The 20,029-nt window shown below is 43.5% G+C and overlaps 1 protein-coding gene across 1 annotated transcript in view; it reads right to left on the bottom strand.

Annotated features, from left to right (window-relative positions):
• Positions 1-9,211, bottom strand: part of LOC104517389 (IQ and AAA domain-containing protein 1-like) — a gene marked incomplete at both ends in the record, with an annotated part of 110,517 nt that extends 101,306 nt beyond the window's left edge. Inside the window, 5 exon segments of the mRNA XM_010162031.1 lie at positions 2,109-2,180; positions 2,898-3,080; positions 5,259-5,372; positions 8,888-9,150; positions 9,153-9,211. Coding sequence (XP_010160333.1) covers positions 2,109-2,180; positions 2,898-3,080; positions 5,259-5,372; positions 8,888-9,150; positions 9,153-9,211 — 691 coding nt within the window.
• Between the last annotated feature and the right edge of the window lie 10,818 nt (positions 9,212-20,029).

The raw sequence follows: 20,029 nt of genomic DNA, 5'->3' as shown, positions 1-20,029 counted from the left end.
GGCTTCTAGTCTGTCATCAAGCAAAAGATGAAACAGAATCAAATTCCAGATAAGATACATAAATTTTTCTGAAGTAGATGGAAAAGCAAATAATACTGAATTAAGTAAAAGGCTGGAAAACTCTTGGTGTTTTGTTGCACATATTTCCATATTTTTTAGGCCAACACAACTGAATATTTTTAAAAAACAATAATTATTCAAAACTTCAAATGGGATAACTCATTTTGTAAAGCAGTCTTCCTATGAAAATAACATAGACATTTTAAAAATAGCTATAATCATAAGAGAAATTATATTTATTGCAGTAGAAGCCAAGTCTCCTTTGGGATGGGCTTGGAGTAATGGATGGCTAGGTCTTCTAATTTATCTAAGTCGTGCAGCATTAGAAAAGCAAATTCAACATATTTACACATGAAGATCTGTGGTCATTTTTTAGAGGCCTGACGTGATCATACATCAAAGGGACTTGACCTTTGGAGCTCCCTGCCTATCTATCAGTGTGAACCAATGTCTGCTTGCCACTCGTTTCCTTTGGAGACGCTGGAATGTGGCATGAAAAGTAAAAGGGAAACGCAAATAGGGAATACAAAAACACTAGGAAGATGAACAGATTTTTTTTTATTTAGAGGTATCAATTTTTTCCCCCGACATCCTTTGATCATATACTTGATAAAGAGTAATGAGTCTCAATGCAGAGTTGCAAACATCAATTCTCTTGCTCCTAAAATGGAGGTCAGGAAACAAATGCACTGTATGTGTTTGGTTTGAATTCCCTTCATCCCTGTGATCATATAGATTTCCTCCCCATAAACCAGGCTATTTACATCCTAGTTATCAGTTACTCCTACCATTGGCCACCATGAAAAAAGTGCTTGGCTGTGAACCCTCTAATAGCTGACACACCAGACTTCAGATTTCCTTCCCGAGATTCCAGTTTTAACAGTCAACAGAAACTATCACGGGAGTTGATAGGAAACTATTCCTTGTTTTGCAAAAGATGTAATTTCTAATTCACTTTTATGTACATCCCAAATATTCACCGGTTTTGGCCCTCACTAGTTAAAATCTCTGGGAATTTTCTTTGTTTTAAACAGAGGCAGAATCGGCACCCAAAGCTCTGTTTAGGTATGCTGGCCAGATTTTCTATTAACGACCAGCAGGTATTAAAGCCAATAATCCCTAGGGTGTTATCTGTATTGAACACCACTATGTACACGCTATTTCCTAAAGATAAGATTTTAAGGTGTTTGTCAGGTGTATGCTATAGGCACAAACCTAAATCATATCTAAGGACCATTACATTGCTGGGTAAGAAAATAATTCAAATAGTCTGGGATAAGAAGAAAGCATGTTTTAATTCCAAATTAAATGACTAGTTTATAAATTACCATTTAAGAAGTGTAGAACAAGGAGGTATAAATAAACTTTCTGAACACAGAGCAGTGGTGGGTGTTTCTGTTACGCAGTGCTATGCAAAAGCTTTGCCACAACTTGGTGCAAGGGCTGCGCTACTGTAGCTGGAGTTGGAGAGCTGTGAGGTTTTGACACTCGTTAGTGCCTAATGGAGGCACCCAAAGGATTGGTGGGGGCCTGAGAAAATGTCAGCTGTAAAGAGTGTTTATCCTCTTTCGCAGGTACTTGCTAGGAAGGAAGATTTTGCTTATTTCCACATGGATTTATAGAAATATTGATATATGAATATGGTAGTTTTAATGTCCCTTTTCCCTACCCTTGACATACACATACACTGGCTCGCAAAGGCAGCTCAAATGTCTTGAAGTTATGAATTAAAAATTGATTGATCAGATAGCCTTGCTCTGTCATGCTTGGGTCAAATCCCTCGAACCCGGGGCAAATTCTACACTGCTTTTTTCCATATTTGCCATATACATTGGATTACATATCTACAGCACAAAAGCACACAGCATGAGACAAACCGTGCTTCTTCTGTGCCATCTATCATTTCAGTTTAGTTCTTGTATTCCTTAGAGTCTCCTTTTAAAATAGGAAGAATCTTAGAAATTAATTTCTCATCTTCTACCAAATTACAAAACTCTGAAGAACAAACAGACTGTGGCATTTTATATTCTCTAGGCAGCACTACTTACCATCCCCAGAAATATCATTTCCTCTTCTCTCATATTCTCTGTTTTCTTGCGCTGGATATAGCCACGCCAAACCTGAATTGTAAACACAACTCTAATGAGATAAATGGGCCTTGTTACAGTTTCCTCTACTGTGGCAGACACAGGAAAAAACAAATAGAGGAAGGAAAGGCACAATATACAATTGAAACTATTACTCTTTAACAGGTTGCCATCTGCTTTTTTTTTTTTTTAAAGAAAATCTGATGTTTGTTATCCCCTTATGCTGGTATATTTAGCTTCTAAACACAACAACATCAGGGTTGAAGAAGTGTTTAGACTTAAGATTTAGGCTGAGCTCCTGTTCTCATCAGGCTGAATTGTCTGAATTGTTCGTGGCTTAAGGAGTTTTTCTGGAGTTTAACAGTGATCTCCCCTTTCTCATCTTTTCAAGATATGGAATGAACTCTTTCTCTGTAGGTCACAGGAAAAGGCATGAATTCCCTGAGATGCACTGGATTCCAAGGGAATGCCAGAAAGAGCAACTGAGGTCATAAAAATCAGAATGGAAAAACAACATACAGGTTATAAAGTCATCCTGCGTTGCCAGTGCAGGGCTCTTTCCATTGATCTCAACAAAATGAGACAGGACCCTTGAGTTAAGTGGTTTAAATGATGTATTTCACCTTGCTAGGCACCCTGAAAGCTATAATTTCAGAATTCTTCCCATCCCATGAGCTATGTTTGTCTATTGCTCTTCTTCTGAACAAAACACTGTTACTGCCAGAGCTGTTGTTAGATCGGAGATTTCACCTTTTGAATACAAGTGGCAGCAGCATCTGGTTTTGGACCCATCTGGACCTGAAGTTTAGTTTGTCTCTTCTCTTCAAGGTAAATTTGCTTCATGTATGCTGCTTGACACCGGCCTTGGCGAGCCCGTTCTGCAACCTGGATCACTTTAATGGCTTCTTCAAAAGTCATGCCCTTGACAGGTTTCTTCAACAGCATAGCCAAAAATGAACAGAAAAGGCAGAGTATTAGACTTAGGTGTCCTGTTAATTGCCTACCTCAGCAAACAAAACAACCAATGAACTTCTTGTGGAAACTTTCTAAGACAAAAAAATTGCTGTCACAAACAGCAGACTCCTGTCCCATTGCTAGCTTGCAGTATCTTGAAAATTTGATATTTTGAGAGGTGTTTTTCTGAGGACCTTTAGGAGAGAGTGAACCTTGATGTGCTGATGTGTGACAAGGAAAGCCTGATGTTATAGAGGGAAGCAAGAACGGCTTGATATGGCTTATACAACCTGCTGAAATTCAGCTACCTTGGAAAAAAAGACAAAGAACCATAGGGCTTTGTCCTGTAGAATTTCTTAGGCTATGGAGTGTCTTCCTTTTACTTTTCTGAAGGGATGGGTTTCTGGGTGTGTTGCTGGGATCCCAGTTCTCTTGCTGAATGGAAGGACAGACTGTTCTGAGTCAGCCCAGTCCAAAGCTTGAAGAAGCTTGGGGAAAACCAGATTGAAACAGTGCAGCTGGAGAGAAGGACTCCCCCTTCTCACTCCTGAGAATTCTTGTTAACCCCTCATGCTCCCCATGGAAAAAGCTGAATTACTGTCCTTTCTTGACATTAATCCCCCATTGGAGACAGTTCACATTGGATGCTTTTATATATATTGTGTGGAGCTCACTATACTAGATTTTCCATGGGGCTTTCTATAACAGAATTACACAGAAGGACAAATGATCTGTAGAGCAGACTCCTCTGAACTCTACTGTTTGTGATTTATGGTAGACTTGATTGTATCAGCACTGCCATGGACACCAAAGGATACAGTGGTTTGTTACACAGAATTTAGGATTTCCTGAGTGTACAGGCTTGCTACAATACATGCAGCAGTGCTGACAACCCTCTACCAGTCCCAGCAGTGACAGAACTAGAAATGCAGCACAGGGCACTGGACTCCCACTGTGTGAGATTAATTAAATAATGTCTCTGAATCCTGTGCCTCTCTTGGGGCACCCTGGCAAGGGAGACTTGGACCCTGTCAGTGTCCAAAGTGCAAGAGCCTGGTGCTCCCAGGTGACCTGGCTGCACAACAGGTAGTCTCATCTTTACGGATGCCAGACTGAAAGGGGTGAGAGCAGAACTGTGGGAAACAACAAGGTTTCAAATGCAATGTGCCATAACAGAGGATCTCCACAGACCAACATCAGACTACTAGAAGAGCAGAGAATTTACCCAGAGATTTACTGCAGAGGCCAAGAGGACTGCAGCTGCCCATTAAAGTAATCTAGCAGAGAGCCTGCGCTCCGTCTCTGCAGATTGCCTCTGTCTGACTGGTGCCGTTTCCTTCCCTGGGAACCTTCTCTCCGCTGCTTTGTGGGATCAACACACAGACTTCACCCAGCAGCAAATTACTGGTGGAGAATTCAGCGGTTGGGGCAGTTCAGCAGTTTGATTAAGTGGTCTGATCAGGACTGTCTCTCATGGCTATAACATCTATGAATCTCAGCCATCCAGATGTGTAGGCACAGTTGTTTATTTCAGGAGGTTAGCAATGACTGCTTGTAGGCAATGTGCCATTTCCAAAAGGTCAAAAGTATATCAAATCCAGAACAGTCTTCACTGGAGCGCTCGTGTACTTTTCTGTAATGACTTTTGCTCTGCCAAAACTCAAATTTCTACTCCTCCTAGCAGCTGCAGCTCTATAGCTGCACAGAAGAGACTGCAGTCATTGTTCAGAGGTTATACACAATGCTAACAGTTGTGCTGACCTGAACTCCTGAGTTTTGCCCGTTCCAGTCAGGAATCCTGGTACAGTAAAACCTAAGCCCAACTTCATTTCAGTAGGACTAATTAAGTGATGAGAGTTAGCTAAATAAATAAAGCACCTACTAAACTTGGCCCAAGTGTTGCCCTTTCTCTGACACTCTGACACATAGAGCAGAGTTAATTCATTTCAGTCTTAACCAGACTCGAGATGTGACTGGATATTGTTACACAAGAAAACTTAATGTTGCTTTCTATTTGTGCCTTCTCTGTAAACAGACTTTTACTTCCTAACTGCTATAAACGTACTTTTCACTTCAGTGGCTGAAGTGTTCAGACACATGTGGCTATATACTAAAAAAAGTTAAGCATGTTGTTATGTAGGTATGTGGGATGCTTACCTGTGTTTGCAATCCAGCATTAAGCAAAATCTGATCAAGGATTTTCTCCCTCTGCTGCAGGACTTCCAGATTTTCTTTAATGAAATACCTTGGGATAGGTACTTCTATGTCTTGCTGGAGGAAGAAATAGTTATGAGGTGCTGTTTAGAACTGCATTAAAATCACATTACTTATTAATTGAACACCTTTACAAAGCAATTAAATCAGACAGAGATTGTTGAGTATTTTGGAGTGTTGGGGAATTTGACCTCTGTAACAGCTGCTGAGCTGTTACTTTGCAATTACTTATGGTCTAATGCAACAAAAACAAATAAATCAACTCAGTTTCTGAACCATGGGAGCTCAGAAAACTTTCTTTTTATAATGGCTCAATTATATTATCAAACTGTTAAAATATTTGGCAGGGTTGCCAAAAATTTAAACATGATTTCCACCTTTGGTTGTATGATCATCCCACCTCTTCTTTTAATCAACATGAAAAATAGATCTGTTCTGTATTTTTCTTAACTGTTACAAGGAACCAAAGCACAATTCTGCTCCTTTACAGGTATTTCTACCTGTAGACAAACTATCACTGTTTCTGATACCTCAGTTGCTCCTCAAAATCAGGCATGATTAGAAATGGCTGTCTTTACTCATTTCCATCGTTAAAAAGACATAACTGATTCACATTTCCACCAATTCTTCTCCTGCTGAGAAGAATCATTTCTCAGCTTCTGTTGAGACATGAAAAAAAGATACAGACAAACAAACCTCCCCAAAAGTTAAGATGCTGCAGATTGGCTTGACCTGTTCTTTGCAGCGTATTGAAGATTGGAGACAATTCTTCAATAATAATTACTGGCAAATACATTCCTCTAGTGGGACGAACGTGTCTTCATAGGTCTTGTTCATATTGGTACCATGTTCCCTATATACTGTTTCAGGAACATCTAGAGTATGTCCTTAAGCAAATTTTTGCCTGGAAGAAGGAATGGGGAGACAGGCAGTAGTCACTCTGTCATGCTACTCAGGAGGAGTTGCACAGTCAAGTTACATGACAATTTGTCCCCAGGTATATGTGGACATTTGGTCCTTTCGCCCAAGGAGCCTAAGACAGGCACAAGGTTGATGCTGCGCTATCAGTGCGCTCTGTTCTGCCTGCTGTGAAAACTGGTGAGCTTGCATCTGCTCAGGCAGACCTTTGATCCTTTGCCACTGCTGGTGTGGACAAATACAGAGAAGAAAAGTGCTGGCTGTAAAGAATCAAGCACTGCTCCTGCCCTGACGTAGGCACATGGCAAACGTGCTGCTTGTGAGCTCTAAGGCCTTCCAATTCCTGGAGCAAGGAGTTGTAGGGAAGGCTGTGGCCAATGAAGACAGGCCCTGTGAGCTGCCAGCCTGAAGATTTCATGCTTTTTTCCTCAGTTGCACACTGTGCAGGCCAGGACATCCCTATTGTCCAGCAGAAGAAAGCTTCCAAGGAGTGCTGTGTTTATCCTTAGTGATTTTACCAATGCAGAGGTGTGGTCTGCTAAGGTTTGTAGGTATTTGTCTTGTTAAGCTCCCTTTTTGCACCTTCTTACATCCTTGGCCGTTGATGGAAACGATTATATGTTGTACTTAGAGTGCAACCACTGTAGGATGGATTACAAATCTGTCTTCAGGTATGTGGAAAGAAGCAGTTTGTCAGGTAGTAGCATGAGTCCACCAGAGTGATGAGTGTCTCTGCTGTCTAACCTGGGTTTTAATTACACGTGATTCTGGACTGTGACTTTCATTGACTATAAAGATGAGATCAAAGACATAATACTAGGACTGGAAGGGGTGGCGAGTAGGGAGACTAACTCTATTCATAATCTTTTTTTGGGGCCCAGCATTGAAAGGCTACGTTTGTGATGTTTCCCCTCAAGCCAAATATGCAGCTTTTGAGCCACTCCCAGCTCCATGTGGGCTTGTGTATCCAAGTACCTTCACAATTACCCCGGGAAATGGAGTGACTGAGTGCTGGAAGGCAACTATACAGAAAGATGAGGCCCAGAACTAAACAAGGATAAAGTCTGGCCTTACAGTGACACAGTAAAAAATACGCAATATCATTGCACAAGATATAAAATGAGATGACTATGTTGTGTTTTCTGCCTGCAATCATGCTGGATTTTAGCCCATGATAAGATGGTGAAAAGGAGGACTAGATATTCTTTGTGGGCAGATTCTTTTAGAAAGAGAAGTTATTTGTCAGGTACTGGTGAGTAATTTTGTTTTGCAACCAAGAATACATTATTATTTTACAAAAAAAAAAAAAAAAAGAAAAAACCCAATAGAGCCACACTACCTCCCACCCCGAAAGCCCCCGAAACAACCATATTCCTACCTACTGTGGAAAATAGTTTGATTTGGAAAAAGCCTGAAATCTTTTCAGCACCTTTTTCTTTTTTTTCTTAATAGTAGGTATGTTATGCTTTCTGAAAATTAAGGTGTGGTGCAGGAATTTGAATTTATACTTGTTTTTAATAGATGTCAACCATGACTTTTCAGACTTGCCAACATTTTTGCTGCAGGTGGATTTACTGATAAGTCATGGAGACAGCAGTGCTTAATGATTTCAAAATACGGTCTGCAAGATCAGTTTCCTCAGAAATGTGTTTATATTCTCCAGTACGTCTTCTCGCAACTGAAAACAGTTCTCTGCTGTGACTAACCCAGAAGGTAAAGAGCTGGTGAAACTTCGTGGCAATTACTGTCCTAAATTTTCAGAGTGAAATACACATGCGATTTTAAGCAGGAACATATTTGCAAATCTCAAAACAATGCTGTAAAGATATTAGGTAATTTATCTCACGTTATAAGTGGGATCCAGAAAACAGCAGTCAACTCCTCTTCAGTAAAGCTGTTAGAAGCAGTTCCTAAATTTGACAATAGGTGGAGCTGTCTGCGAGAGAAGGAACCACTTTTTTGCAGCTAATTTTTCATACTGCTTGTAGAGCACAGCTTCAGGGCTTCTTGTCATATCCACCCTGGTTAGTGGGCTGTCTGTCAGGGGGCTGCTTTTACATCAGGCAGCCCTGGACCCTGAATATCCTCCCAGCTCCTGTCTCCTTTACAGTAAGAGACTTGTCTCGGATTTCTCATTTTAGTAGTTTGTTGTACTATGAGCCAGTAGTCCAGACCGTGCAACTTTTAGCATTACCTGTAACCTCTGGAAGAGGCCAGTGCTGTAAATGGGAGACAGAAGTAGACTGTACCTTAGTTATCAGTTTTTCCCATCTTTTATCTAATCCCACACTAAAATCAGGCAGCCAAGCTGCTGTCATAGAGAAACTGTCAAAGCTAATATCACTTTATGTCAGGACACATGTAAGTGAAAGATCCACAGAGCCTGTGCTGCTGTGGAAAGGCAGAAATGCAACATACCGATCAGGCACATCAGCTTTTAAAATCTTGCTGCACTATATAATGCTCATCATAAAGCAAATATACTCTGATATTTAATAAAAATTACATAATTACTGATCACCCAGTACCCTAGTGGGTGTGTAGGAAGCAAGTCACTTGGTAGAGCTTTAGAGACTGCGAGTAAACATGACTATCCTTAAAATACAGGCTAGGCAAAATTCCTATGAATTTGCTCATAAGAGAGGTAGACCTACCGGGAGAAGTTTTAGATCTTCCAGGATATTATCAATGTAATGAAACTCTGATTTCTCCAACTCCACCATCTCTTTTTTAATCTCCAGAATCCGGCCAATCACACCATCTAGCACTTGCCGAATCACTGTCCGTTTCTGCTGGTGAACGAGTTGGTCATGGGCCGTCTCCAGGCTACGGAAGATTTGCATGTATTTGATGTAGGAAGTGGCTAACATCTTGAATACTTTCACATGGTCCTTCTCTGGCTGGAGGAACTCTTCCTTTCCCTCTGGAGTTGGATGTCGAGGTCTTGCTGGGCACCTGCCCACATCTTATTGTAAGTGCTAATTGAAAAGAGGAGACTGTGTTAACCTGACATGAAAGCAAAAGTTACCACACAATGATGCCAGGACTTTATGTGTGTGGATTTCCCAAAAAAGCGAGCCTGGAAATGTGAACCGTTACACTCAAAGTTATTTTAACTACAATGTATTTTAAAAACCATTAGCAAAAGTTTCTCTTTTTGATTGTTTTAAAAATAGGAATCTTAAAATGCTGCTCTGTTAATGAAAGCCTAAAAGTTACAAACTTTTCAACTTCACGCTTACCATGCCTGAAGCATCCTTCAAATGCTTGAAGCTACGACCCTCAGTAGTAACAAAAATTTCATTTAATGATAATAGAGAAGATGGTTTAATATAAATGGTGTTCTCCCCCCTACGAGAGCCTAGCTGTGGGCATTATTTCGAAAGTCAAGTGAGGAAAATTTACTTTATTTCTATGGCAGCAACTGTTGCACTCTAAGCACCTCTGTTTTAGTGGCTAAAGGAGTATGTGACATGGAAGATGTCACCTGAGGTCAGCTTCGCTTCCAGAAGCGATCATGCTCTTTACTTGGTAGTTTCGGTAGGAATAGGTGGAGGTCTGATGTGAGCATGGATTGGCTGTGAGTGGCTTTTCACAGTAAAAGCAGATCAGTGCAGATGTCATGGGAAATCACCGTAAGGGAGCAAGAAATGGACTCTAGGCAATGAGGCCCCCTTAAGAGCAGGTTTGTTACTGAAAGGTGCTAATGTGGACACAGGACCCTTTTAGGTCATATTCTATTTTGTAATCTCTTTTAGGATTGACAGGCATCAAAAAAATCTTATATCTTTGCCATTGCTACTCTACCAGCAGAGCTAAGAAATTTCTTCTGCGCTGAGACTCATTTATGCTGGGAGAAAAACAGTTTCTCAATTCACGTTGTCAGGTTTGCAGGAGGAGGAGAAAACAGTGGGCTAAGGTAATGGGGAAAGCTGACTTATGTTTCTCAGATCTAGGAATAAAGGCCATTGCCCTCGATTGTGCAATCCAGACCCATCCACGTGCTTAACCTTCCTATTGCTTGCTGCTCCTAGAGACTCTCAAAGAGACAAAGGCAGTAAAAGGCCCTGTCAGCATCAGATGAGCTTTCAGAGCAGACCTCTTGCTGGTCTGAGCAGCACTGAGGGAGTGCTTGAGTATTAATTCTGACAAGAAAGCCGGGCAGCTGTTAACATTACTTGTGTTTGATATTAAATGCCTAAATTGGAGCTCTGTCAGTTGATCTTATCATTCCCAACCTTGGAGTACAGAATGACCCGAGACTTGTGCTGCAAGAGGGACCGGTGGGGTGGACGGGACAAACTCCAGCCCACAAGTGCTTTGAGGGTGTGTGCCGCATGTCCAGGATGCTGAACGGGGTGGTTGGGGCTGCCTGCAGCCGTCAGCAAAAACACCAACAATCTGAACCCCGCTATTGAATTTACACCATTAACTTTTTAAAGTGCATATTATACTTTTTCAGCTGACCTGGGTTTCTGCAGGATGCAGCTGCTCTTGCTTTTCCTAATGCCTCTGCAGCCCACCCAGGTCTTTCCCCTTCCTTTTTTTCCAGCTTAATTTACCAGCATCGCACCACCCGAATCCCTCAATTGCAGCAATTAACCCAGGTGCGGGAGGTAAACAAAATAAAACCAGCAGAGTGGAGAAGATTGGCACAAACAAGACCAGAAGTTAGCTTTGACCTAACAGCTCTGCCAGTTGATCAATGGGAGTTTTGTACGTTTCCTCTGAAGTCGGGATGCGGAAGAACGTATGCTGGTGTGAGGTTCACGGGGTTTCCCGGCGCAGAAGGAAACAACGCGGTATTGTACTTACTTAGCTGTGCCTACTCGCAGACCATTTGATAGCGGAGAGGTTATAAATCTTTGAGGAAGCCTGGCCCTGTAGGTTGTCCCCACGACCATACCGCTGATTTATGAGCAGTGGGTATCCTCGGGCCAAGGCGTTTTGAATGTAGGTTATTGCATGGAGACAACAGATTGTGCCGCAACGAGAACCGACTCCACGATTGTCCACTCCAATTTACAATAACCTCCCTTTCTCCCTCCTCTGACTGAGGAATGTCAAGTGGTTCCTCCTGCTGAGCCAGCTAATATCCCATTTCTTTTTCTATTTTGAATGACTTTTTGAGGGAAGGAAGGGGATAGAGCGCTCTGGCCTTTCAGAGTATGTTAACAGAAGGCCGTACAGAGGGAACATAATTGCTTCTATAAAGCATTAGTTTATCAGATAAACATGAAGATGACTGCAGGCACGTTGTTGTGGGTCAGACGTTAAGGCTATGGATATTATGGTATGTTCGTAGCTTTTTGCAGCAGTGCTGTTCTGTGTAAATGCAGGCAAAAGAAGGGACAGGCAAAGGAAGTGTTGAGGAGAAGACTGATGTGGAAGTGCTAAATTTTCAGCTGTGATAAGCTGCTGTGTACCTGTTGCAGTCAGGGTGACTGACGCCTTGGAGGGATGTGGCCCCAGTGCTTCGGTTTGTTAGGGAGGTGATGGGGAGCAGCAGATACTTGATCACTGAACAGTGCAAGCAGAAATGTGATTTGGGTGTTTCTTTGGTTCACCCTGATTAAAAAGTAGAGGACATATGCACAGCCATTTGTTTCCCCTCCCCAAAACAGGATTAAAATAATTATTTTGGGTTTTACTAGTGTCCAAATGGGAGGCCGCCTGGGCTAGTTTGAAGGATCAGATGTGCTTGGTGTTTATAGCCCTTTTGGGGGCACTTGGCAGAGCTGCTGTGTTCCTGAGGAGCCCTTCAGCTCTGGCGACAAATGTGTTCAGGAGGAGTAATGCATGTCCTCAAGTTCACATGTTGAAAGGAAAGTACAGGACTGACTCTCCTGGCCTGTTAGACACCACATGACCCCTAAACCTTGTTTGAATTTTTGCCTATTTGCTCAATCTCTCTTCATTAAGAGTTGGAAACTCCCTCAAAATTGCTTCCACACACTGAAGGGGGAGTAGAACACAGCCTTGAGTGTGCTGGCTTTTTATTTACTCTGTTACTGGTTCATCTTGTAGGTTTGTTCCCATTCTGTAAAGGGTAGGTTTGTGAGCTGTATCCATCCCTGAGGATGATGCTGCATCAGAATTAGATTGGATTAGAGGGGCTAACAAGCCTACCAGTGCAGGTAACCAGCTGGACTGAGTGTAACTTTCCTACCCAAGGCCTAGGATTATTAAATCCTGGAAAAGAAAGACATCTGTCTCTTGATCTCTGCATGTGTATAGCAGTATAAGTAATGCTGCAAATTGTCATAGCAACTACAAAATAGGAGTGTTATGGGGAAAATAAGCAACGCTGTAATGAGATGAGGAAAAACCACATAAAGTGACTTAACTCCAGAGTCCCCAGAGTGCTTTCCGGCAGCTTACAGCTTGGAGGGAAGGTCAAGGTTTTACCTCCTAACCAATGTCCCTTCTCTTCACTCCCACAAAGTAGAAACAGAGTCTGAAACAAGACCTTAAGGCGACTTTTGCCATAGTTTGAATCTATTCTAGTTTGAATCTTTTATTGCTCAAAATACAAGCCTCATCTGCTTGTTTGGAGTAAAGCTTAGAAATGCTTTTCTGCTCAAGTTGGAGAGATTTTTAAAATCCTGCCAAATTATGCTTTGCCTTGTTTTAATATTCCAGGGCCCTCTAACTCTGCATGTTTGCTTGACCTATCTCTTCTTACACTTAGAAAAATGTGTTGGTTCTGAGTACAGCTGAGGTTAGCCTGCTTACTTGTGCTGAACTGGTTTTCAGGCTCAGGCATATGCTCTTCTTGGAAGGATTTGTGCTGAACATGCAAACTGTCCCTCAGACCACTCTGGAGCCAGTAGTGGAATCTGGCATCAGTGGGGTTACCTTTGTGTGTGGGGTTTTTCTTCTCTCCCTCGGCATCTTGGTGTTTTTACTTAGCTGCCAAAGGGAACACTATTTCTCTTCTTCCAGGACATGGCACAGTTTGCACTCCAAGATGTGTCTGTCTGGTTTTGTATACGGGTTGAACCTAGGCTTCTTTGATGCCTGTTTTTTCTAGGCTGTCCTCTGAGGACAGCAACATCTCATGCCAACCATGTAAATGCAGAGTGTAGTACTGCATGGGCCCTACTTTTCTTTTGGATGGATGGGCACATGGGAAGAGATGGAAGGGAAAAGCGTTTGACTCTGACTTGGCCCAGCTCTCTTCACCTCATATGGAAACTCCAGTTTGATTATGAGAGCTAAATTGTGTGCGTGTTAAAGCACTGCTGAAGCATCTACACTGCCAGGGCAAGCTGCGTACATTTCTTATCTCTTGGAAGATGAGACTGCACTGCATTGGACCATCTAACAGGGAATGGAGAAAGCACTGGCGGGGCTTGTGAGGGCAAGAGGGTGTGGAGCTGGACTGCAGTGGGAATCTGAGTGATTGAGCAGGGCTCCTGTGGGCACAAGGAGACCAGCACGTATTCATCACTACGCAGAATCAAGCCAACAGTCACGGAGCAGACGAGAGGCGGCTGAGACGTGGGTCTAGTGACAAGGAAGTGCACGCAGGGGCCAGGCCTCAGGGTCTCCTCTAGATACTAGGGGCTTGACAGGTCAGCCATTGTGCTAAGTCCTGGGCAAACACGGGGGAGGGAAACCCTGCCCTGCAGCCTCTGGAAAATAAAGAAACAAGAGACAAAGGTTGGGAGGGGAAAGTGAGGCCCCGAGAGGAAAAGGGGCTTGCATAGATGTTGCTGCTTTTCTTTTTTCCTTCTCTTTTTCTAAAAATCACCAGACTTAACATGACTGCTGGCTTACTCAGGTCAACAGAGTCACCTGCTCCCTCACAACAACCTGCTCCGGTATTGTGCTGAGATTGCAGGGCTAAATATATTACAGGAGCTGCCCTCTCATTTCTTTTTTCTTATTATACACACAACTTCTTTGGGACTGGAGAGGTGCAGACAGAAACAGAGATCAGTGTGGCCTTATGACACAAGCGAACTGACTGAAGGGTTGTCTGAATCAATTCCTGTTTTAAAAGCCTTTAGCCTGCAGCCTGGAGCAGCACGGATTTGCGTTTCTGAGCTTAGTCAGGCCTGCCTTGCTCCTAAAATAAGATCAGCTTTACAGTTATGCCAAACTTCTTAGCTGGTTATGAATGTAAAACTGCCAGATGACTTCTTTTAAGCATGCTTGCTTTAGCTATGATATTTTGCAGACTTTGAAGCATTTGGGGGAAATAAAGGATAAACTTCAACAGGCTTTGGTTGCGATGGGGGAAGAAAACATACAGCCTTCCAGCATTGTTAACATGAACAGCTCTATGCTTCTGTCATCTCCAATTGAAGTCTTTGCTACTAGGACAGAAAGCAAATAGAGGATAAGAGATTTTTGTGGCATAAATGTAATAGTAAGCTGCAGGGAAGTGAGGAAGCCCGCTTCCCTAAGCAGTGGTGGTGACATCGCACCTCAGCAGGTCTTGGGCACCTCCTCTAGCCAAACTCATGAGGCTGATTGATTGAAAAAATGGCTGTTTTCTTACAGGAGGATATTGCAAAGTGATTAAGGTGAGGGAGACATTATTCTAGGCTGAACTTTCCCGCAGTATGCTCCAAAGGTCATCCTTCTGTCTGTCAGGCTGCAGCTCCTGCCTGGGCGGCCTTTTGCTTTGAGGTAAGGAGGGGAACAGCAGCTTCCTCTCCTTGCAGGCAGTGTTCCTCCTGGCTAGGGAAGCCTGAAAGGATGGGGAAGGAAAGCTTTGGTAACTTATATCCAATTACTGTATAGTATTGCTGCAGCTGATACTGTAGCGAGCTCTTTGTTGAGAGACAGACAGAAATAGGCCAGAGCTGAGGAGACCCTACCTGCTCAAGCTCCAAAGCAGCTTTTGCCTACACCACGTGTTACTGGGTGTGGTAATGCAGGTTTTTTCAGCATTAACTATTCTTTGTGCATCGTGTGGGTTTTTCTTAGCAAAGAGAGAGAGCAATCACCCATCCAGCTGCCTAGCTGCATGTACAAAGGACAAATGCTGTGCTGCTCTGCCTCTTCTAGGATCAGGAGGATTTAAGGCCAGCTAAAGTTAATATTATCTCCCAGTTTCTTGAAAAATGCAGCTTCTTCTCTTTCACTGTTTTCCAGTGCAAGTGTTGCTAGGATGTTTCCACTTTTTCCCAAAGGAGACAATGAACAAGCAATGCACAAGATCTTTTCCTACCTGCTCATTAAGGATAAAGGGAGGCACGGGAGAGAGTTGCAGCTTTGAGTCTTAGTTGTGATCATTTTGATTCTGCCTGTTTTCTTGCTTCAGCATAAGCAAGACGATATGCTAATGCTCACCAGGGGTGGAAAGAGGGGCAAAGATGAATCTGTGAATGCTTGGGAGATGTATGAGAGAGAACATGCTAGGAATGCCCAGGAGGAAGCTAATAACTGAGGCGTTTGGATGGAATTTGAAGAATATGGCCTGGGGCCACACGCTGAATGAGGGGATAAAAAGAAATATTCAACAACGGCCCAATCGTTGAATGAGGCTGGGGCCCCGTGGGAAGAAAATAGGATGTGATCACAACATAAGAAACTGCATCGTAATGCAGCCACGTAAAGTGGGGGAGAGAAGAAGGGATTGAAAGTTGCACTGGCATTTTCTTACATTTTTGGTTTTGCAACCTTAATTTTCTTTAACTGAGCTTTGGGGATGTAACATAAAATACACAGCTCTCCTCTGGCTGTTTCTATGCGAAGCAGGAGGGGAAATGCTAAAGATCTTGTCTTAGATTAATATTTAACCACTGAGTTAATATAGGTTCTATTTGTGACATGAGATTAAATTTTAAAGCTTTATGATTGTTTAAAGTTCCTTGGTGGCAGTGGCAAATGTCTCGTAGCTGATTAAAACCTGGTATAAACGGTAGCAGTGCCAAGACTGAGCTTTGAATGTGTCTGGGCTAAGGCTGTTAGGGCAAGTTAAGAAATTGCTGGTCAAATCCTACAGGTCAAGCAAATGGTAAATAAATTCATAAAAGAGGAGGAAACACAGCAGGAAAACATAAATGCAAAACCAGCTATGTTAATCTCTTGTTCAGTGTCTGGAACAAAATGTACATCTGTATGCAAATGTTGGGGTTTGAGTACTTTAGGAAAGTGCGATACATTCAGCACTTCTTAATCAACCCTACAGCAAAAGGAATAGGTATGCTCCCTCGTGAGCACTACCAGTATCCTTAGAAAACATCAAGCATGTCTGGACTTGCTGACTTTTCTTTTGGCTGGATGCTGGAGCTTACTGACCCTCAGAGAATATAGCTGAGCACTTCCTGAGTGTCCTGTCTCTGTTCTGATACAAAGCTTAATAAAGCAGCGGAATAAAATGCTTCTGTGAGCTTTAGACCACGCTTCTGTTAAAATCGCAGGACCTTGAGGATGGGTGAACACACCTCATAAAGTGCCTGGAAAAGCTGAAATCCCAGCCATGTAAACTGTGTGCGGTGTGACTCTTTGCTGCCAAAGCGGCCTGTCTGATGGCTCTGACTTGCAGTGCACACCAGCCAACTGCCCTGCGTGCACGCTTAGGATGTCTAGCACGTCCAACTGGCTGTGAGTTCTCTGTGTGTGTGTAGCAGCTGTTCTTCCAGATGTCTCAAAAGCATCTGTTTACCTCAAGCTCAAAAAAACCCTGTGTGCTGTGTAGCATTTCTATATAGTACACAGGAAGTGACTGTACAGTGTTGAAAAATCAGTATTATAGACTTGGCTGTGACTTGCTGATGTGCCTACCTTTTGGTGGGATGGTGTCTGTCTTCCACGTGACACGGCAAGATAGGCAGCCATTCCCATCCCAGCCAAATCAGGTGGCATCTCCTAACATGTTGGGGAGTGAGTCCAGAGGAGGTCACAAGGATGCTCCGAGGGCTGGAGCACCTGTGCTATGGGGAGAGGCTGAGAGAGTTGGGCTTCTTCAGCCTGGAGAAGAGAAGGCTCCAGGGAGACCTTATTGCAGCCTTCCAGTGCCTGAAGGGGCTACAAGGAAGCTGGGGGGGACTTTTTACAAGGGTCTGTAGTGACAGGACAAGGGGGAATGGGATTAAATTGAAAGTGGAGAGATACAGATTAGATATCAGGAAGAAGTTTTTCCTGGAGAGGGGGGGGAGGCACAGGTTGCCCAGAGAAGCTGTGGATATCCCTGGCACAGTTCAAGGCCAGGCTGGATGAGGCTTTAACGAACCTGGTCTAGTGGAGGGTCTCCCTGCCCATGGCAGGGGGGGTGGAACTAGATGATCTTTTAAGGTCTCTTGTACCCAAACCATTCTATGATTCTATGAACACAACTCTGTCCAAAGTTCTTTCTCATAAACCCCATCAGCTCTTGGCTTCACTGCCCTCAAGTAAGGCAAACTGCTACATCTTTGTCATGTGGCTTTTAAAATACTTTTAATTTAGCGTGATTTATGGTACACAGCCAGAATAGCCTCCCTCATTACATGCAAACATGTAACAGTAGCCTCGATAACTTACTTGAGAACCAGCTCAGGCTGTACCTTGTAAAACAAGATAGCCCAGGACAAAAGGAAAGCGTGCACCTTATTTTCTAACTAGCGACATTGATTGCAACTCACCTCTGAGCTGGGAACGAATGCGTAAGGCTGTGAACAGCAAACATCAAGATAAAATTTTATGTATTTGCTAGCATCGTCATCTCCAACCATTTAAAAATCATGAAATTAAACCTTTAAGGCAAAGTATGATTAGGTAAGAATGTAGTAACTTTTATTGTTGATTAGCACTTTTGATTAACTTTTAAAAAATTACTTACTTTCAAAAAGGAATGCTGAGACTTTCATGCAATTATCTGAACCCAGTTGCTGGGGCAATACAGCAAAGCACAAACTGTCTGGAAAAGTTGGTATGCTGCTGGAGGTGTAGAGTACAGTAAACAAAACGGCCCAGCCCGTTGCTTAACTCAAGCTCTATAGAGGCAGCAGTTGATGAACCGGTGTACGTTCAGACTTGTGTTTACGAAGGTCTGGATTAGCCTAGCTATAAATGCCATGCTGCGCACAGCTATAGGGTGAATATAGTTCAGTGAGCCAAGTAGCATCAATGTCAAAGTGGGAGTCCCATGCCAGCATCACTACCTCGTTTGGAAGCAGAACTGTATGTATTTTTGTCATGTGGTGTGGAGATGTGTATCGTGTTTATATGGATTTGCTGCTCAGTGTTGGCAATGCTATAGGAAACGCTAAAGCGCCCTGTCTCTATTAAAATTACACAGAGTTAGGCCAAACAGGTGAAGCATGGGTATATTCCAACCATACTCCATTTCTGTTGTGTTAATCTAACTTAAATAAGAGCAGCCATGATTCAGACGCTCACTAAGGAATGACAGCGTCTGAGAGAACTCTCTTGGGATGAGGTCAAACACAACTTTTGCATGTGGGTTTTTGTCTGTTTTGTTTTTTCTTTTAAACAATGCAATTTAGGTAACTACCCACTGCTTTGTGAACATCCCTTAACTGAGTCACCATGCCCAGAGCGAGGTATGATTAGATGCTGTTACAAGCCAGACCCTGCATCATGGACCTAACCAAGCCTTCTCAAACTCACAGCTGCTGAAGGCTGTGCTGGGTCTGTGTCCTTGGGCAGAGCCTCCAGTCTCTGCTGTGCCCTTGGGAGTGATTTTTCTTTATTCCTCTCAGCTCACCCTTCTCTTCACAGCCAAGGGAAACGAAAGCCTGGCTGGAAAACAGTGGAGTGTGGTGGTATCTGGCTGGGACTGCAAATGGTGTACGGAAAACCCAACATAGAGGTGACAAGGAGTTCTGAGGCTGGAAGGATGTTTTAGAGTCTGAGGGGTTTTACCTGGCAAAGAATTGGAGTTTGGAAAGATGATCCTGAGCAAAAGAAAAAGGAGACTGGGTACCATGGATGCCAGAGGAGAAGATCATGGGTAAGAAGACCTGCTGGGGCAGCAGTTTGGATATGGTCAGGTTTGACCGGGTCAGAGCTGGAGAGGAGCAGCAGCAGGCAGCAAATGTACATTTGTCCTATTACCTACTGAACTTTAGCAAACCACAACCAGCTCAGAAGTGGAAACGAGCTTCCCCAAACCGACTTGGCTGTGCCCAGGTTTTCATACTGCTGGGCCTTGGGGCAGCAAACAGCAAAATACCAAGGGCTAATGTTATGAAAGATGCTCAGTTAGGTTCCCAGCTCTGCAGTGCAGTGATAATAACGCTTCTTCGTGTGGGGGCTTGGTATCTTACTAATATTTCTGCAGAAATGAGTACGGCTCCTTGCAGGCGCTTTGATCCAATGCCATCATCAGTGTCTGGTTATTGCACATAAACTTTTAAAGCTTTGTGTTGTGCTGAAAGCATGAGGAGTTCATTACAGGAAAAAAAAAAAACCCACCAGTATGTGTAAAGTTAAGAGAGGGAAGAGCAGTTTTTGCAAGCAGAAAAGGGCCTAGTGTCTGAGTAGGAATAATATTAATGGTGGCCTAAACGCTGCTGAGGTGGCTTAAACGCTCTGTGGGGCTGAATCCCGCCCTCTTCACAGCACCCCTTCGAGGGCCTGACTCCCGCCTCTCGGGGCCGACCGGGCCCGGCACCAGCGAACTAGGCCCGGCGGAACCGGTTGCACCGCGCTGGTTTGGCAGGTGTTTTTCTCTGGAGGGATGTGGAGGCCGGAGGCGTGTGTGTGCGTGTGTTCTCCCCTCAGGGGTTTCGCCCAGGCACTTGCGGCCCCGCCTGACCCCCGCGCCCCGCAGCTACTCACGCCTGAGCCATGCCGAGGCGCCGCGGGGGTTGCTCCTCCGCCTTGGGGCTGGC

This window comes from Eurypyga helias, unplaced genomic scaffold (genome assembly GCF_000690775.1).
Source record: "Eurypyga helias isolate BGI_N326 unplaced genomic scaffold, ASM69077v1 scaffold18622, whole genome shotgun sequence".
Lineage (NCBI taxonomy): Eukaryota > Metazoa > Chordata > Aves > Eurypygiformes > Eurypygidae > Eurypyga > Eurypyga helias.
The sequence above is the reverse complement of the archived record's forward strand: the minus strand, read 5'-3'. Positions and strand labels throughout refer to the sequence as shown.